We start from the raw sequence: 20,984 nt of genomic DNA, 5'->3' as shown, positions 1-20,984 counted from the left end.
TAAAACGGCCCCCCTGGTTGAGAGGGTCAACCTCCTCCATGCCAACCCTCAGTATGCCTACGTTGCGTACCCGGACGGGCGGGAGGACACAGTCTCCATACGAGACCTCGCACCCTCAGGGGCCCCTGAAACCAACATCACCCACTACCCACTACCATTGCCCTTCACCGCTACCCACAATGCACCGGCGGCAACGGACCCATACCTAACCCCTGTAGACGGCACGCCGTGGCCCCGTGACCCGTCATTGATCACCAACCAACTCAACACCCATGAGGACGACACGCCAGTGCTCCGGCCCACGCGGGACTCGGCGTCGGAAGCTGCACCACCTCAGCCGTCGCCACGACGATCACGACGGCATACAAGACCCCCAGAAAGACTTAATTATACGAACTTTTAATACACTTCACCCCGTCGGACTCATTTTTTAAGCAAGGGGTGAATGTGGTAAACCACTGTTGTTCACTCCACTGTTGTTCACTGTTGTTCACTTCACTGTTGTTCACTCTTGCCCATTGTTGTACCTGTCTGTGCATGCCTCAGCTGGCTCCGCCCCTGGCTCCACCCATATGCCCTGGTATAAAGGCGGCTGCTCTGCAGTTCCCCAGGCATTCAGGACCGGTCGACCACTAGAGGCATGCCTTCGTTCTTTAGCTAATAAAAGCCTGTTTGTTACTCTCTTAACTTCCAGTCTTTCTCAGTAATTGATAGCGCATCAGGCAGCAAATAAGAGGAGAAGATGCGCGCAGAGGGAGGAGGAAAAGGAGGCAGGCCAGGAGGGCTCTGAACAGGAGGCCTTTCCCACCTAGGGCCTTCCGAGAATCACTTCTCTTATATTCACTTAAGCGAGGAGTAGTGTATTGGGAGGCTCCGCTTCACCAAGATGGTGGTCACAGAACTCTGCCACCTTCTGTTTCCAGACCTGCAGTCTGAGAGCAGGGTGACCACAGCTCTCCCAGTGGCCCTCAAGGTCACTGTGGCCCTCAATTCTTCCGCCAGAAGATCCTTCCAGTCTGCAGCAGGAGACATAGCTAACATCTCACAGTTCGCCATCCATTGCTGCATCCGGGAGGGCACAGAGGCTCTCTACACCAGGAGAAGGGATTACGTTTTCTTCTCTCTGAGCAGAGAGAAGTAGGATGAGCGCACATGTTGCTTGCCAGGATAGTGGGCATCCCCATGATTCAGGGCGCCATTGACTGCACCCACGTGGCTTTGCATGTGTCGCATAACAATCCTGAGATCTTCCATAACTGCAAAGGCTACCACTCATTTAATGTGCAGTTGTTGTGCGACCACACCCAGCGTTTCCTGATGATCAATGCCCGCTATCCTGGCAGCAGCCAGCACTCATCCAGCCACCACAGCAAACTCAAGGGTGGCTGCTCAGAGACAAGGGCTACCCACTCTGCACCTGGCTGATGACTCCCCTCCGCAACCCCAACACTCGTGCCCAGCACTCCTATAATGAGAGCCATGCTACCACCAGGAACATCATCGAGCAGACCACTGGGCTGGGCTGCTGAAGCAACGGTTCCACTGCCTTGACTGCTCAGGAGGAACCCTCCGGTACTCAGCAGAGCAGGTGTCCCATTTTGTGGTGGTCTGCTGATTACTTCATAACTAGGCCATCTGAGGGCGCAGCAATTGCCACCAGGGATTGTGACACTACTTCAGAAGGAGCACGAGGGAGAGGAGGAGGAAGAGGAAGTGGAAGAGCAGGAGGAAGAGAAGGAGGAAGAGGACAAGGAGGATGGGAAGAGGCAGGCAGCCAATCCCCCTTCTGGACGAGCTGTCCGTGAATGCCTCATTAGAGTCCGATTCCAATAAATGAAACCCCAAATCCCATTGCTTACCACATCCCCATCATACCATCCTTCTATCACGGAATATCACAGCGTCCTCCTGGGCACAACACTGAAATGAGAGCCACCACAAAAGATTCCAAACAAAATTATTAAATTTATCAATAATCAATTTACACATAAAATATCAACTAACCACCCTTGTGCAATCCCTTAATGGCTGTCGTTCAGGTACCCTTTCCAGATCTAGTGCTCCTATGAAGTGTTCCCCCAGTGGCTGCAGCATGGCTTGGAGGAGACTTCAGATGGCCTTGCAGGATGACCTCGAGCAGCTCTGGTCCTAGAAGGCCTGGCTGTAGACTGCATCACCTTGACATGGGCGGCAGCAGTCTGGGCTGGCTGGCAGACAAAAGCAGCAAGACCAATGGCAGAGTGACAGTGGTGGGAACAGGAATGCTGTCATCCTGCGAGAGGACAGCAGGGTCCTGCTCCACTGACCCACTGCCACTCCCCCGGGGTGGCGTCTCAGCATTCCTAGCAATCTATTGGAGCACAGACTGCTGGGCTACTGCAACACCCTGCAAACCCCAGTCGACAGTGGAAAACCCAGCCATGATGGTAGCAGCCTGAGCTTGGGTGGCAGCAAGCTGAGACTGCAGGACCGTTGGGTCGCTTCTGCTTGTGCTGCAGTGGCAGCCACGACATCGCCCATCACACACACAACTTGTCTGGGTCGACATGGTCTCTCCTCGAGTTGTCCATCATTTCCAACCTGTTGGAGGCGGACTCTTCCATGCTCCTTGACATTGCCAAGAGGCTCTCTGGCAGGCTTGCCATTGCATTATCAATTTGATGTACATGCCCATCACCCTTCTTCTGAAGACCGCCCCATCGAGGTCCTCATCTCAGTCCTGTGCAGCAGAACACGTGCACGAACTCGCCCACTGGGGAGCTGGTCTCTGAGCTACCCTTTCCCCTGGCCTTGCTGCAGCCCACTCATGCCCGGTGCCTCACCCTGTGCAGATCCCGCTGCTACACTACCCTCTAAATTCCGCGCAGTGCTAGTTTCTGAGCCGGTGTCTGCGAGTGACAGATGCAATGACGCTGTGTCTTCTTCTTCTTCCCCCCGCACTTTCCTCCATCGCCTCAGGGACAGGCTCTGCGGCTGCTTGTTCTTGATTATCTGAAAGCAGAACGGCACAAGAGCCGGGTTATGGTGAGGGGAGTGGGGGGAAGCAAGATATGCATCTACACACCATCAACAGCTTGAAAGTGAGAAGAGATTGTGGGATAGAGTCATAGAGTCATAGAGTAATACAGCACGGATAGAGGCCCTTCGGCCCATCGTGTCCATGCCGGCCATCAAGCCCTGTCTAATCTAATCCCATATTTCAGCATTTGGCCCGTAGCCTTGTATGCTATGGCATTTCAAATGCTCATCCAAATGCTTCTTAAATGTTGTGAGGGTTTCTGCCTCCACAACCCTTTCAGGCAGTGAGTTCCAGACTCCAACCACCCTCTGGGTGAAAAAGTTCTTTCTCAAATCCCCTCTAAACCTCCCGCCCTTTACCTTGAATCTATGCCCCCTAGTTATTGACCCCTCTACTAAGGGGAAAAGCTCCTCAGCATCCATCCTATCTATGCCCCTCACAATTTTGTACACCTCAATCATGTCCCCCCTCAGCCTCCTCTGCTCCAAGGAAAACAAACCCAATCTGCCCAGTCTCTCTTCATAGCTGAAGCGCTCCAGCCCTGGTAACATCCTGGTGAACCTCCTCTGCACCCTCTCTAACGCGATCACATCTTTCCTGTAGTGTGGCGACCAGAACTGCACACAGTATTCCAGCTGTGGCCTAACCAGTGTTTTATACAGCTCCATCATAACCTCCTTGCTCTTATATTCTATGCCTCGGCTAATGAAGGCAAGTATCCCATATGCCTTTTTTACCACCTTATCCACCTGTTCCGCCGCCTTCAGGGATCTGTGTACCTGCACACCCAGATCCCTCTGACCCTCCGTCTTGCCTAGGGTCTTTCCCTTCATTGTGTATTCCCTTGCCTTGTTAGACCCCCCAAAGTGCATCACCTCGCACTTTTCCGGGTTAAATTCCATTTGCCACTGTTCCGCCCATCTGACCAACCCATCTATATCGTTCTGCAGACTGAGGCTACCCTCCTCGCTATTTACCACCCTACCAATTTTAGTATCATCCGCGAATTTACTGATCATACCCTTTACATTCATATCCAAGTCATTAATGTAGACCACAAACAGCAAGGGACCCAGCACCGATCCCTGTGGTACCCCACTGGCCACAGGTTTCCAGTCACAAAAACAACCTTCGACCATCACCCTCTGCCTTCTGCCACTAAGCCAGTTTTGTATCCAATGTGCCAAGGCACCCTGGATTCCATGGGCTCTTACCTTCTTGACCAGTCTCCTGTGCGGGACTTTATCGAAGGCCTTACTGAAATCCATGTATACCACATCCACTGCGTTACCCTCATCCACACACCTAGTCACCCCCTCAAAAAATTCAATCAAATTAGTCAGACATGATCTTCCCTTGACAAAGCCATGTTGACTATCCCTGATTAATCCTTGCCTCTCCAAGTGGAGACAAATTTTGTCCCTCAGGATTTTTTCCAGTAATTTTCCTACCACTGATGTTAGGCTCACTGGCCTGTAGTTCCCCGGTTTTTCCCTACTACCCTTCTTGAATAATGGTACTACATTAGCGGTTCTCCAGTCCTCTGGCACATCCCCTGTGGCCAGAGAGGTCCTGAATATATGTGTTAGAGCCCCCGCAATCTCCTCCTTTGCCTCACACAGCAGCCTGGGGTACATTTCATCCGGGCCTGGGGATTTATCCATTTTTAGGCCAGCTAAAACCGCCAATACCTCCTCCCTCTCGATGTTAATATGCTCGAGCATATCACAGTCCCCCCGCCCTATTTCTATGTCTACATCGTCCTTCTCCATAGTGAAAACAGATGCAAAAAATTCATTTAGAACCCCTCCTACATCTTCCGGCTCCACACACAGATTGCCACTTTTGTCCCTAATGGGCCCTATTTTTTCCCTAGTTATCCTTTTACCCTTAATATACTTATAAAACATCTTCGGATTTTCCTTTATTTTGCTCGCCAGTGTTATTTCATGGCCCCTCCTTGATCTCCTAATTTCTTTTTTAAGTATCCCCCTGCACTTTTTGTACTCCTCTAGGGCTTCCTCCGTCTTTAGCCTTTTGTATCTACCAAAAGCCCTCCTTTTTTTCCTAATCCATTCCCGTATATCCCCTGACATCCACGGTTCCCTGTGGTTTTTGGAACCACTCTTGACATTTATGGGAACATGTTGCCCTTGTATGATCTCAATCTCCCTTCTGAAAGCCTCCCATTGCTCCGATGCGGATTTTCCTACAAGTAGCTGATCCCAGTCCATTTTGGCCAGATCCTGCCTTATCCTATTAAAATCGGCCTTCCCCCAATTTAGAACCTTTATTTCCGGCCCATCCCTGTCCTTTTCCATGACCACCTTAAATCTTACCATATTATGGTCACTATCACCAAAGTGCTCACCTACTAGCACTTTTTCCACTTGGCCGGCCACATTCCCTAGAATTAGGTCCAGTACCGCCCCCTCTCTTGTAGGACTTTCTACATGCTGGCTCAAAAAGCTCTCCTGGATGCACTTTAAGAATTCTACACCCTCTGTGCCTTTCACACTCTGACTATCCCAGTTAATATTGGGGAAGTTGAAATCCCCCATTATTATTACCCTATTATTTGCACATTTCTCTGAGATTTGCCTACATATCTGTTCCTCTATTTCCCCCTGACTGTTTGGAGGCCTATAGTACACTCCCAGCAAAGTGCTTGCCCCCTTTTTGTTTTTAAGCTCCACCCATATGGCCTCATTAGAGGACCCTGCTAATATATCATCCCTCCTTACTGCAGTAATTGACTCCTTAATTAATATTGCGACACCCCCTCCTCTTATACCTCCCCCTCTGTCTCGCCTGAAGATTCTGTACCCCGGAATATTGAGCTGCCAGTCTTGCCCCTCCCTCAACCATGTCTCCGTGATAGCAACAATATCATACTCCCATGTGTTTATCAACACCTTCAGTTCATCCACCTTATTTGCAAGACTCCTTGCATTAAAATAGATGCCATCCAGCCTTGCCCTTATATATTTGCCCTGTCTACCAAGCTGACTTGTTTTTTCCTCCATAATTGGCAGCACATCCCCCCCTATTTCAGCTTCCCTCTGTATCCCATCCCCCTGCCAAGTTAGTTTAAACCCCCCCCGACAGTGCTAGCAAACCTCCCCGCAAGGATATTTGTCCCGCTCTGGTTCAGGTGCAACCCGTCCGACTTGTACAAGTCCCACCTTTCCCAGAAGCAGGCCCAGTGATCCAGGAAAGTAAAACCCTCCCCCCTACACCAACTCTTTAGCCACGCATTCATCTGCTCTATCCTCCCATTCCTATACTTACTAGCACGTGGCACTGGGAGTAATCCAGAGATTACACCCTTTGAGGTCCTGCCCTTTAATCTGTTACCTAGCTCCCTAAATTCTTGATGCAGGACCTCATCCCTCTTTTTACCTATGTCGTTGGTACCAGGGGGGAAGTGGGATGTGAGAAGAAGGATTGGGAATGAGCATAACATTGTTGTCTCCAAGGGCTTCAACCTCTCCGGTTGCCACGGCTTCCATGACTTGCCCCCCCAATGATTTTGATCACTCACTCCTCCAGTTGGCTGAGATGGCAGCTTGCCCCTGCCTGTCTGCCACTGCTCCCGGCGATTATGCGCCACCTTGGCCTGTAAAAGAAAGAAAGGGAAGTGTGTGAGTGAGTGTGGTGTAATTTATTTGGGTGATGTGCCTGCCATAGTTGAATAGATGTCAGTGTGTGGAAGGTGTGAGATGTGGGTTTGAGTGTTGCAGCAGTGGTAAGGTTGTGAGGGTGAAGTGAAGCTATAATTGTGAGGTATGAGTGGTGATAGGTAAAGATTGTTGGTAGGTGAGTGATGGGGGTGTGGTGCATTGAGGCTGTGGTGCAGGAGGTGGGATATGGCAATTATTGAAGCCTTCACTCACCTTGACCTGCCATGTGAGGTCATTAAACTTCTTGCGGCACTGGATCGACGACCTGGGGACCACAGTGCTGGTCGTCACATAGTTGGCTATCTCCTGTCACAGCCTTCTGGATGTATGGGGCAAGGGCTTCCTACCGCCTTGTGGGAAGAAGACAGCCCGCCTCCTCAACACAACCACCACCAGTGCCTCCAGAGCCATGTCTGAGATTCTTCTCGCTCTCTCCCTGTGCTGAGGTTATGCTTCTAGTAGCGTCTGCTTCCAGGTGGAGTTGGAACTGGATTGACAATGAGGTCAATCATTGTGGACTTCAGGAAGTCTAAAGGCGGAAGTCACACCCCCATCCACATCCATGGGGCTGTGGTGGAAAGGGTGGACAGCTTTAAGTTCCTCAGAGTCCACATCACAGAAGACCTCTCCTGGTCCCTCAATACCTCCTCTCTGGTGAAGAAGGCCCAGCAGCACCTATATTTCCTAAGGAGGCTGAAGGGATGTAACCTGTCACCCCTGATCCTCTCTAACTTTTACCACTGCACAATAGAGAGCATCCAGACAAACTGTATCACAGTATGGTATGGCAGCTGTAGCTACTATGACTGGAAAGCCCTGCAGTGGGTAGTCAAAACTGCCCAACGCATTACCGGCACCCAGCTACCGACCATAGAGCACATATACCAGAAACGCTGTTTACGGAGGTCACGGACCATCATCAAAGACCCTACCCACCCCAGCCACAGTCTGTTCGCCCCCCTGCCATCTGGGAGACGCTACAGATGCATTCGCACCCGAACGACCAGATTTAGGAACAGCTTCTTTCCCAGGGCTGTCATCCTACTGAACTCCACAAATAAACTCTAAAGCCTGCACATCTGCCAATGCACTTTATTATGTTTTATGTTAATGTATTACAAGCCAAATGAATGTTGAATGTTTAAATGTCTTAATCTAAATGTACACTCTCGGGAGCCGCAAGCCTACATTTCGTTGTACTGCACTTGTGCACTAACAATGACAATAAAGTTGATTATTATTATTATGATTATGATCAACGCACCTCCCCTTTAAGTACTGAATAAAGCCTGTGCCAAACATGACTGGGAATTAGAGTGGACCTGATGTTGGCCAACATGTTGAGTGGTAAGCCAATGAGCAGCGGTTTTAGCGCTGAGACCAGCACTATAATCGTGTTAATAAGGACTGAGCACTAATTTTGTGTGCTACCTAGACCATTTTGACCCGGGGCAGCTAAACATCGTTGGGCTATGACATTGTCTGTTTTCTGGCCATATCCAACTTTTAGCCCATGCAGGCTTAGCAAGGCAGACATTTCTATTTCCATCACCCACATGACAGGAATATTGAATATTCAGAATATCACACTTTTCTAATCCGCTTTGGCATTAAATGAATGGCTCGGATGAATATCCTTAATAGGGTTGAGAAGACTGGGTCATTGTCAACCCCTTTAGTGTATGGTTACTATTTTAGTGAAAAACAGTAGAAGCTGCTTAGATCCAGGCTGTTCTCTGAACTTAAACTTCCGAGAGCCTGTTTCATTGTACTGAATCTTTTTGTCTCAGGCTCAACCTTTTAAAATCTACTGAGTTGAAATTTCAATAGTGTACTTGAAAGGGACAAGCACTCAAATGGTCAGAATATGAAGGTGAAGCAAAAACATCAAACCCGTGTGTTAACTGGGAGCAGAAAATAAAAGGGAATTGCACATAGAACAGAAAAAGAATTATGAAGAAATAACACTCCAGCCTTATACTGAGTGCCTGAAACCACTCTCGCTGTCCCTGTCTCAGCTCTTTTGTTCTTTAATTTGTTTACTTCTGGTTTTATTCATAATCACTTTTTGCACTGTAAAGTGTGGCATTTGGTCTTGTAATAGATAGCTAAACATTGTTCTTCCCATGATAGAATTGCACTATCGTGTTACGTGATTTGGTAGCGTGTACATGTGTTGGTGAGTATGCTTGGCTTTGCTCTGTGAGTTTGTTTTGTGTACATATTTGGTACATAGCATGTGTTCATGTAAGATTACTGCACGTATGACAGTTTGTGTTCTTAATGGCTGTGTGTTACTCCATGTTTCCATGTAAGGCCGCATACTACCTTACAATAACAAAATACTGCAGATGCTGGAAATCTGAAACAACAACAGAAAATGCTGGAAATACTCAGCAGGTCAGGCAGCACCTGTGGAGAGAGAAACAGAGTTAACGTTTCAGGTCGATGACCCTTCGTCAGAACTGGAAAAAGCTGGAGAAGTAACAGATATTCCCCTTTCCCTGCCCCACACTTGCTTAAATATCTGTTACTTCTCCAACTTTTTCCAGTTCTGATGAAGGGTCATCGACCTGAAACGTTAACTCTGTTTCTCTCTCCACAGATGCTGCCTGGCCTGCTGTGTGTTTCCAGCATTTTCTGTTGTTGTTTCGCATACTACCTTATATTGTACATTTCTTTGGGTCTCCATGTACCAGTGAGCCCTTCCAAGCATTGGCGTGGAGCTTAACGTGTACTTGTCTCCTGTTGGATACAGGCACATGAACACATATGTTTAGCTATGTGAAGCTCCATCATGTGCATGTCACTGTATGCTGTGTGCGGGCATGTATATGTGAGCCAGTGTATGATAAAGTGTGTTTATCCTTGAGGATTAAACTATATGCTTCAGTTTATGTGTGCCTGAATGCATTGTGGTTTGTAGGGTTCAGTACCTGTGTACTGCCAGTGCAATCCATGTCTACAATAGTGTGGAGATGATAATAACTATCTCCGGTGCTGTAATGCTGCTGGGCATTGTGTGCAAGCTCCCCACATTATGGAGCACTGAGACCTTCAAAGTGCCCAATGCACATTGCACATGATAATGTGACCCGTAAGTGCCTGTGGCACTAATGGCCCAGAAATTCGTGTCGGGGGCTTCCCGTGGGTGCAAGCCCCCGACCTACACTTACCTAGCGCGCTGGCAGTTGAAGCCTGGGCCTGCGTGGATTTCCTGTCTGTGGCCCGGTTCAGCTCCCGGCGCGCTGTGATTGCATGATCCAGCGGCGTACTTAGTGTGATGCGTCGGCTGGGATCACTGGGCAACCAATCGGAGGATGCAAGAGTTCATTCATGAGTTTGACAGTAAGAACTGTCAAACTCATGAAAACTCCGGGCGCCCAAAACAGTACTTAAACATTAAATAAAATTTTAAAAAACATCACACTATTTAAATGAACTATAAATAACTTTAAATAACTATTTTAAACAATTTAAATTAAAAAAAAAAATAATTTTATAAAAAATCAGGGCTAAAAATACACTTACCTTACTGTAAAGTCTTTAAAAATAATAAACCTGTGGAAAAAAAATTCTAATTTTAATTAATAGACCACTTACCTTTTAAAATTAAGTCCTTACGTCTGCTTTTTTAAAGTGTAAAAAGTGGAGGCCTTCACGCACGGGCAAACCTGGAAAAAAAATAAAGTTCAACGCGCACGCGCAGACTCCTGTGCGCACGCGTTCGACCTCTGAACCCCTTTGTTCAGAGGATCGGAAATGCCGGTTTCCCGCGCATGCGCTGTGCATGCAGAAAACCGGCAATTCCATCGGTCCCACACGTGAGTACACGGTGCTTACTTGCGTGTTGGGACACTAATTTCTGGGCCAATAGCTTCTACATACATGGTTCACTGGGCTCATTAAGACCTTGGTTTCTACTTAAATAGAGGTTTTCCCCCTAATGTATTTAGAGTGCCTAACAGCGCTCCAGATGCTCAGTGCCCATGTAAAATAACACTGAATGGGATGCCTCTTCCCATCAGTTGGGTCCTTGCTACTAAAGGTGTATTTCTGTTTTTCAGATTTCTGTGTAGGTTTGTTTGTCATTCACGGTCTCTGTGTTATATTGCTGTGGTGGGAGAAAGCAAGTTAGTGAAACTAGTTGCAGATTTACTCGCAGCTTCTTAAAGCTGCATTTATATTTCTTTCAGTGTCTGTTTCCCCAGGCAACAGTCATTGTGTGCTGTTTTAAGAGAAGCTATGGGTATCCTCTGGCCATCGCTCTGCATTTGCAGGTTCTGGAGGAGGAGGATCACAGGACACATACCAGACAGCTGCACTTGCATCTCAGCAGATTAACGAGGACCCGTCCTTATGACAACAGCTTTGAACAGAGGCCCAGGCATTCGTACCTGGACATGTCAGACCTGTATACAATGATTATGCTGCCCTAAACAGGCTGTCACCTAATGTAGCACACTGCTGTAGCCAGACCTGCACACCACTTCGACAAGAGGAACTGTTCTGTCAGTCACGTTCAAGGTGACCTCAGCTTAAACTTTCATGCTCGGGATTGTTCAATCAACAGCAGGAGATTTCTACCAAATCACCCAACCTGCACTGCACAGTTGTACCATGCAGATCACAGATATCTTGTTTGGCCATATCTCTTACTTCATGAACATCCCTATGGAAAACATGCAGCAACACAAGAGCATCCTGCACTTTTACTGTCTGGCTGGGTTCCCTAAAATACAGGGCATTATTAACAGCATGCATGTGACCATATGGATCCCTAGTCCCAAAGCCTTTTCTGTTGTGAATAGAAAGGGGGTATACCCCATCAATGAGCAGTTGGTCTGTGTGCACAGTTACTCAATGATGAATGCTAAATGTTTGCTATCCTGGCAGTTACCATGATTCTTTTATTTGATGTCAATACACAGTTCCACCATTATTGGAAGGGCCAAGAAAACTGGATGGATGGCTGCTATGGAACCAAGGTTGGCCCCTGCATCCATGGTTACTTGCTCCATTAACGAACTTGAGAAGAGCAATATAATGAAGCGCAGGCTGATACAAGGGTTTTGGTTGAGATGTCAATGACATCTTGAAGCAAAGGTTCAAATACCTGAACCAATTGATAGAGTGCTGAGGTACAGGTCCAAGGTTATTGTAGCCGCCTGTATTTTACATAGCTTCATCTTACAAGGAGACTTTACCATGGAGCAAACAGGAATGTGTGCTAGTATGATGTAGTGGGAGCTAAATTAGACTGTAGCACCCGTTTTTTAGTGCACAGGACGCCATCTTGGTAAAGGGATTTGCGTGCACGCACCTAACAACCACTGGTATGATGCAGAGCAGTGAGATGATGATGCAAATGGGTGTGCAACACTGATTTGAAGTCAGCACTGCCATTTTCCAACTCTACACTCCAGTCAATGCCATGTCTTAACCTTGTACAGCTGAACACAAAGTTAAATGGAATGAAGGACCACCCATCATCGGAATTTAAAGGGATCATGAACTACTTACAGGTTAGTTGCTGGATTATTTCTTCTGACTGCTGGTGCAATTGTATGTGTTTTTGGAGGTTTCCTATACTTGGCTAAAGTTTGAATAGTCTACAGAGAGTGGTCAGGCTGGATCTGAAGTAATTTTCTGTTCAATTAAAATCTTGTGCTGAAACAAGTTGCTTCCAGACATGGGTGGTCTGGTAGGCCTTCCTCTGGTAATTGAGCATGACTGGTAAAATTGAAGAGAGGCCACGCAAAGCAGGACAAGCTGCTAAAAGAGGGAGGAGGAAGAGTGGGAGAAGGACTCTCAGCAGCAGGCCATATCTGCCGAAGGTCTTCAGGGAGCAATTCTCTTACCTCAACTTCAGCAAGGACCAATGCATGAGATGTCTTCACTTCAAAGAAGCCGTGAATGAAATTTGCCAACTGCTGCAGCCACAACTGCAGCCTCTTAGCAGGGCAAGGGCAGCGCTGTGACTTTCAAGGTGACTCTTAATTTATTTCCGTCTGACTCCTTTCAGGCTGCTGCTGGAGATATAAGCAACATCTCGGAGTTTGAAATGCACTGCTGCATGAGGGAGCTCATGGAGTCTCTCTATACACAGAGACAGTTTCATCTCATTCCCTCTTGCCAGAGACAAGCAACCAGAGCGAGCACGAGGGTTTGCCTGGATTGCAGGCTTTGTTATGGTGCAGGGTGCCATTGACTGCATGCACATTGCTTTGCATGCTCCTCATATGAACAGGGCCATTTTCAAGAAACAAAAGGGATTCCACTCCCTCAAAGTGCAGCTGGTGTGCAACCACAGGCAGCATATCATGCAGGTGAATTCATGTTATCCTGGCAGCAGTCACGATTCCTTCATTCTGCGGAAGTCCTCTTTATTTGAACCACCACGGCAAGTCAAATGCTGGCTACTGGGTGGCAAGGGTAATCCCCTCATGACATTCATGACTCCAGTCAGGAAACCACACACACTCAGACCTTTGATGGAAGCTGTTGGTGCTGCAATGGAAGCTGTGACTTCGGCCATCAGTCGCTGTATCATGGTGGGTTCCACAGGTGTGCTGATGGAGGTGACCACCTGTTGCATGTTGGGAAGGATGGGCTCCAAGCTCTGCGCAAATCCCTGTGCCAAGTTGGAGCTGGACTCCTCTATGCTCCTTTGACATTTTGTGCAGGCTTGCCAGCAGGGTTTCCAGTGCACCAAGCATTTGGTTGGGTGCACCCATCAGCCTTCTTCTGTAGTCTGGCCCATCGATGTCCTTATTTGACTCCCATGCAGCAGAACTAGTGGGCCTCTGGCGAGCTGGCACCCATGCTATCCTTTCCCTCCTGCCCTGGCACCTATGCACCTGTGCCCGATGTCTCACTATGTGCAGATTCGTCCTCTATCCTAGCCTCTAAAATACATACAGTTTCAGTCTCTGAGTTGGTGGCTGAGAGAGTAACAGCGAGTGATGGTGTCTTTTCATCTTCTCTGTCTTCTTCCTCTTCCTCCTCTGACTGGGAAGGCTCCAGTTCTTGTGTATCTGAAATGAAAAAGAGACAAAGTTTGGGTCGTGGTGAGGGGAGATGAGAAAGTAAGAAGTGCGTGTTTACACCAAAAGCAGCTTCTGAATCAAAAGAGATTGATTGATGAAGGCAAAGTGGGATGAGATAAGGAGGATTAGGTATGCAGATACCCTCATCATCGATCCTTCCAGCCTCAGCAATGCCCCTTCCCATGATGGCCAGCACTGTCTCCTCCATGGGGGTTAAAACATACTGGTGCATTTGTCCTCCTCCAGTTCTTTCCTGCTGGCTCCTGTTATGCGCCACCATCTCCTGCAAGAAAGAGGGAAGTGTGTCAGTGAGTGTCCTGCAGTATGTTTGGGTGATGTGGCTGTCATGGTTGAAAATCTGCCAGTGTGTACGATTTGTGAGTTGTGGGTGCGAGGCATACCACAGTGCTAATTGTGTAAGGGTGAGGTAAACCACATGAATTGAAGGGTTGCATACTGATTGATAGAGATTGTTGGTAATTGTGTGATGGGGGTGTAGTGAATTGAGCAGTGGATGAGGCTAGTGGAGCAGTTGGTAGGTTGTCCCATTTGAAGATTGAACTCACTCACCTTGACAACTCGTGTCAGATCATTAAACTTCTTCCTTCACTGCATCCATGATCTTGGAGCAAAACTCCTGGCATTGATCTCTGCCGCTACTTCTTCCCACTGTCTCCTGAGCCTATGTCTGGAGAGCCTTCTGCCTCCCTATGGATACAGAATGGGGAGAAATTAATTTTAGGCAGTAAAGTTGCCGGTGACACCAGCAACTGTAGTTAACGGACGCTGAAAATGGCTGCAACGCTAATGGATCAAAATTCATCTGGGGGGATGGAGATTGCTGGAGGCATCCGACCCGAAGTTTGTGTGCAGGCGCAGCATTGGAGCTTCACACAGCCTATAGAAGCGAGGCTGTGGAGCTCACAAGCAATTGTGGGTAATGAAGAGCTCTGAGAATTAAAGGGGCCATGCACACTGAAGCAAAACAAATTAAAATGAAGTGAAACAATGCAGTTTTCAGCCCTTTCTGCCTTTTAAAAACATATTTAACATTAAAAAGAAGTTCAAAATGTGAATATTCAGCTCTTAAAGCTGAGTTCCCTACCCTAACCTCAAAAAATTGGAAAAATGCCTCAGCACTAACACAATTGGCTCAGCAAGCCAGGGAAGGGGCTCCCAGGGTCTCGTACACAGCACTCTGCAGGGGGTCAACACTGCAAGACAGGCCCTCTACCCACAGGGGCCAGGAGGCCTTCCAGAAAGAATGATTTGGGAGTACATTACTGAGGCCGTCACTGCCAGCAGTGTCACCGCCACCACCTGGCTCCAGTGCCCAAAGAAGCTTCATGACCTCAGACCACTGGTCAGGGTCAATGAATGCATCTTCAAAAGCCATCTCCTACCAACTGCAAAACTAGCCTCACACACTGCTCAATGCATGATCCCCACCCCCAATCATTCACCTACCAACAATCTGCAACAATCACGAGGCACATCTCCCATTCCTAGCCTCACCTCACCTCCTTGGAGGAGACAGTGCAGGCCATTCTTGGCAGGATCATGGCTGAGCCCTTGACCAGTGGCGAGGCTGAAACGATACAAGATGCTGGTATCCTCATACATTATCCTCCTCCTCACATGCATCTCATGCTTTCCCGCTCTCCCCTCACCACAACTCCACCCTTGTGCCTTCCTCATTTCACACACCCAATCTTGCAGCTTGCCCAGCCAGTGGGTGAACAAGAAGAGGGAGAGGAGAGTGAAGAAGGACAAGAAAAAGATGATTGATTTCATACTCCTAGCTACCAACTCCTCAAGGTCAACCAGCAAGGGCATTTGCAGGGGGTGATTTTACCAATGGGGGCGCGTTGGAGGTGGGACTGCTGCTTGTCGGGTTAACAGGCCAATTAAGGGGAAGCCGGTTACAAAGAACGTCAGCGTATGACGTTTCATCTGTCAAAAAATTTTGACAGATGAATTGTCATCGTTTGACAGCTCTGTGAAGCTGTCAAACCCTGACATTCTCTGTTGTTTGATGAGCCCTTGTATTCAAGACTCAGCAAACCTATCTGCTGAGCAGAAATCAGATAGCTGTTGCATCAGAGAATGCAGCAGCCATCTGTCATCTCTGCCGGTGAGAAGCGGGAGTCTCTGGTTCCCCAACTGTTAAAGCCTGCAGGAAATAACAAAGGTAAGTAAACATTTTCTATCACTTTTCACTCACCCCACATACTTACCTCTCCACACTTGCACCCATCACAGCGTACTTTTGGACCCCTCTGACCCCCGCAGACTGCTTGCCTCGGTGACCCTGGCGGGGTTTCCCGATGTCGGGAAGCCTGCACCTCAGCTGGAAAATTGGGGATAATCCTCTTAACTGCCTGTTAACTACCTGCCTGTTAACAGGCTGTTAAGTGACTGTAATCCCCTTCCTGCCTCCAGGAGACAGGACCCGGCGCGGGTTGGCTATCCACCTCCTGGGAAGATGGCAGGGAGGCGGGTTGGGGGCGGGATTGGTACCCACCCCCAGATTTTGCCATTTTTCTGGCAGTCCCACCTCCAATCCTGCCTCCCCAGGGCTGGCAAAATCGCCCCCGAAGTGTCCCCCACTGAAAGTCAGCAGCCTTCCACCAGCCATGCTGCAGCCACTGGGGTAGCACTGCATGACATCAGTAGGATAGGCAAAGGCACACACAAGACACTCACTAAGAGAATGCATATGGGTGATGGGTTGATTTCTTGATGTCACATTGGATGGATAGACGTATATAGGCCGATTGGAAAGTTTGCTTTGTGGTGACTTATTTCAGCATTGTGGCCAAGAGGACACTGTGATGGTCAGTAACAGATGGAAGGTAAGGTGTGGGACAATGTTGAAAGGAGAATTGGGGCTGCGGTCATTGGGACCGCAGGCGGATGATTCCATCCCGGATATCCCAGCCACAAAGGGACTGTTTGGGATGCATCCTTCCGTCTGCTTCCTCCGCTTCGGCTTCCTCCTCTTCTGCTTCCTCCTCTTTTGTATCTTCCTCTTCCCTCTGCGAGCGGATGCTGTAAATGTGAAATGTCAGCATAAAATGCTGGAAATACTCAGCTGGTCTGGCAGCATCTCGACCTGAGACGTGAACTCTGTTTTTCTTTAAACGGATGTTGTGTGACTTGCTGAGTTTTTACAACATGCTCAGTCTTCTCAAAGGCCTTCATTTAGCATCTAGCAGCACTCCCTACACACTTAAAAAACTTTTCACATCTATTGCAGCAAGCCACCACTCAATAAAATCAAAACAACCCAGTCCAAAACCTTAAATCCAAACTTACCTGAACGATGTGTGTGTCCCTTTAAGAGGTACAGATATCACCACTGTCAGCCTGCTTGCACGCCAGGTTAACCTGGCATGCTTCGGACCCAGCTAGGGTCAACGTTCGCGCTTGTGATGTTAATTCGGCGTTGCACGGCGATTTTTGTCACAATGCGGCCATTTTGTTTGGGATGGCGCTACCAGTTACCGGCAGTGCAAAGGTATGGACGAAAACAGCGGCCGCTGTGGGACCCACCAGTAGCTGATGAAAGAGTGGCGGCTGCCGTTTTAGTGCCATTTAATGGCGCTGCAGAGTGGCGCTAAGGCCACAAATTTCTAGCCCATGTCTCTCCTCTCTACGTCTTGCACCAAGACTTCCAGTGCATTATTGGAAAACCTTGGTGCTCGCTCAGTCATTCTTCAGTCTTTCACAGCATAGAATCAGTTCACAAAGGACTCGCAACACTTCTTCCAGCTACAATGCCCTTCCCCTTTAAGAGGTACAGGCTGCGTTGAAGTAACACTAGCCACCCGCGATATTGGGCCCCCTGCTGATGAGTGCAGACAGTGAACAGCAAGGCTAGAGCTGGCTGCACATAGCAATCATGTAAAGCAGCAGACAGCACCAATTTAACGTGCTGCCTGCAATGCAATGAACAGGTCCCGCTTTCGGGGGTTATCTGATTTAACCCCCAGGGGGAGAAATTGGGTGAGTAGCGCCACCTGTTAGCGCCTAAAGAGGCAGTCAGTGGCTGTAGCACCACTGGCTGCGTCTCCTGCGATATTCAGTAGGGGCGCTAATGGTGGCATTAGGCATTTGCACTGCGCCGCCACCGATGACATCATCGGTGTGCGCAGCGCCCCATTCGTGCCCCGTTCGCGATATTTGGTAGCGAACGCCACAGTTGCGCCGCTCGCTACCCGCACCCGGTTCACGGGGCCTTACTGTGCCAGCAGCGGCGCAAGTTAAGGTGGAGGTGCGGGGCGGCCGCCTTTTCGGCGGCCGCCTGCCAGCACCTCTGTCCCCGACCTCCTAACCTCCCCCCCCCGCGGCAATGCCGGCTGTTTCCCAAGAGCCCGGCACTTCTCCTTGGTGCCGGGCTCATTTGCCGGCACTCGCGAGCGGGGATCGCGCTGTTGCAGGCACCTCCCCCTTAACAGTGGGAGGAAGGCCTGCAGTACCGCAGCGTGCCGTGCCGCAGCGTGTGGCGCTGCGGCACGTTGCGCTGCGATATTCAGTTTCAGCGCCCTAAGAGGGACGCAGAGCGCCTCGAGCCTCGCCCCGTGTCCCTCGAGGATCAATGAAACTGAATATCTGACGATCGCTAAAGCCTCGAACGCTGCGCTAAATCTTGCGCTCAGGCGACTTTTTCGCCACTTTGGCACCCCAACCCAATTTCTAGGCCCCAGTGTCTCTTTCTTGCATGTTGCATAGTTGCTTGTGATATGGCACATTCATGCTACTGTTGAGTAATGAATGTTTTTATGCCACCATGAGATGTTGTTGCTTGTGATACCTACAGGTAGTGAAGCTAGTACAGCAAGTTTACTCCTATGTGTGATCCAGGTGTACACAATACTGTACATGTGTTGTGCAATGTAATTGTATGATGTAGTATATGCAAGTGTATGGTGGCCTAGTGCTGATGGTACTGGCCCAGAAATCCAGAAGTCATGAATTTAAATCCCACCATGGTGAATTACGTATATAGAAATTATAACATAGAAACAGGCTGTTTGGCCCAACCAGTGTGTGTTGGTGGTTATCCTCCACATGAGCAGTAGCCCTAATCCTGTGTGCCTATCTTGTTACGATATCCCTTTCCTTCAACCATCTATCTAACCTATTCTAAAAAATTGTCATGGTCTCTGCTTCAATCACAGACTCCGATAGTGCATTCCACAGTTTCACAACCCTCTGTGTAAAAAGGTTTCTCCTGCTCTCTGTCCTAAATCTCTTACATTTCATTTTATATCTATGTCCCCTCGTCCTAGGTCCTTCAAAACAATGGGAACTGTCTCTTTCTATCTACTTTGCCAATAAATCTTACTATTTGTGGACTACCACCAGAAAAAATCACCACGAAAGCTCTTTTTTAATATCGTAAAAACCCAACTGGTTCACTAATGGGAAGGGAACTTGCCACCTCTACCTGGTGGCAGAGTGATTGCAGTCTCACACTACATGGTTGATACTAAATACCTTCAAAACAACAAATGCTGACTTGCCAGTGCCATCCACATCCCAAGAGCAAATAAACAGGAAAGTGCTTTGTCAATGTGTAAGACGTGATACTTACATGTAGAACAGGTAGGTGGAAAATTACAATCCCGCCAGAGGCAACACTGCCTCCAGATAGCACCGGGTGGGGGGTGCGGGGGGGATGCAGGCACTGTTTGTACAGGAGATGCATTTTCAGTAAGTACCGTAACTATTTTTTTCTTTACCACTGCAACTTGTCCTGCCCCGTAATGATAGGACTGATTGTTTGACCCAGCGCTCCCAGTGTTGAGCAGCACTCACCTGGAACATTGGTCAGAAAACTGCAGGCCTGAACCCATTGAACTTCTACCCATTGATTTAAATGGATGCAAAATTAGAAGCTGTGAGCCCAGGATTTGCACCTCCCCTTGCTGGAAGCACCCAATCGGGGAATCGGCCCTGTTGGCCCTGCTGCTATGGTGACTAATCAGCAGTTTACATACAGTTTTTCAGTGTACAGGTACATACATCAACCACTCAGTCGTGAATTGTGAATGAGTTGTCAGCCTTTACCCAAATGTACTTTACATCTGTTTGCTTTGGCATCATGCGTCATCACACTGCTGTGTGTCAGTCTAATAATGTGGCGTATTTGTTTATTCAAGTATTGTATTACAAGCGACTAAGTTCCTGTAACATTTTAAGCTTAATTCAGGTCACCTTTGACATATATCTCTGCTGAACTTTAGTAGTCAGTTAAAATCATAGAATGTTCAGGATTCTAAATGAGAGAAACAGGACATTCGGCCCATCTAATCTCACTTTTCTGCTTGCTCCCCATATGTTCCTTGTTTATGCTTGTTAAAGGCTGGGAGCATCTACTACGAGTTTACATCCTGGAGTTTTTTTGTTGCTTTTATCTGATAGAATAATGACATTGCTGCCTTGTGCAATAAAAGCTGCCCTGTTTGTATTGTGGGCTAGACTCCACAGCACCATGGCAACAGACAAATTTCAATTCCTGGTCAATGGCTGAGAGTGGGCAACAAACTCTACTGCTGGCCCATGTGGGCGATTTCAATGGTTCAATCTTGCTTCAGGGCCGCTGCTTCTCGAAGAGACTGGGAAAACTATGAGGTAAATTTTCCTCTTGACTGCTCCTGGCGCAGAACTTCATCATAGATTCATTAAAATTTACAACACAGAAGGAGGCTATTCAGCCCATCCTGTCTGTGCTGGAACTTTACCTGCTGCGAGTATGTATCTGTAATTTGATCACACAAATTTATCCTTCATATCTTAAGATGGGTTCCAGTTCCTCTGAGAGCTCAGTCATTGCCTTATTTACCTGAGAGTACCAATGCCAAACTCTGGGTGTCGCACACACAGGGTGCTGAGTGGTAAATTAAGCATCAGAAATTCAATGAGTTTCTAAATTTGAGACAATTTCAACCCGCCTCTTCAACCAAGCATTGGTCACCCCTCCTAATCTCTCCCTGTCTCTGTGCACATTTTCTCTTTGCATTTTTGTGAATCAAATTGAGATGCTCATTATGTTCAAAGAAAGAACCAACAACCAACAACCAACCAACATATAGCGATTTTCATGGCCTTAGGATGTCTCAAAGTAATTCACAACCAGTTGAGTACTTTCAGAAGTATTGTAATGTAGGGAACTGCAGCAGCCAATATGTACACAGCAAGGTCCCACAAACAGAAATGAGATAGATG

General features: G+C 48.1%; 1 protein-coding gene across 1 annotated transcript in view; it reads left to right on the top strand.

Annotated features, from left to right (window-relative positions):
- The window catches only part of LOC147111560 (unconventional myosin-XVI-like), a 350,938-nt gene extending 339,797 nt beyond the window's left edge, over nt 1-11,141 (top strand). The window contains exon 11 of the mRNA XM_085999902.1: nt 10,983-11,141. Coding sequence (XP_085856028.1) covers nt 10,983-11,141 — 159 coding nt within the window. The remainder of the gene's footprint in view (nt 1-10,982) is intronic.
- The last annotated feature ends 9,843 nt before the right edge of the window (nt 11,142-20,984 follow it).

This window comes from Somniosus microcephalus, chromosome 10 (assembly GCF_052327205.1).
Source record: "Somniosus microcephalus isolate GS21.2 chromosome 10, FLI_Smic_1.0, whole genome shotgun sequence".
NCBI lineage: Eukaryota > Metazoa > Chordata > Chondrichthyes > Squaliformes > Somniosidae > Somniosus > Somniosus microcephalus.
Note: the sequence above shows the minus strand (reverse complement) of the source record. Positions and strands in the feature narration are given on the sequence as shown.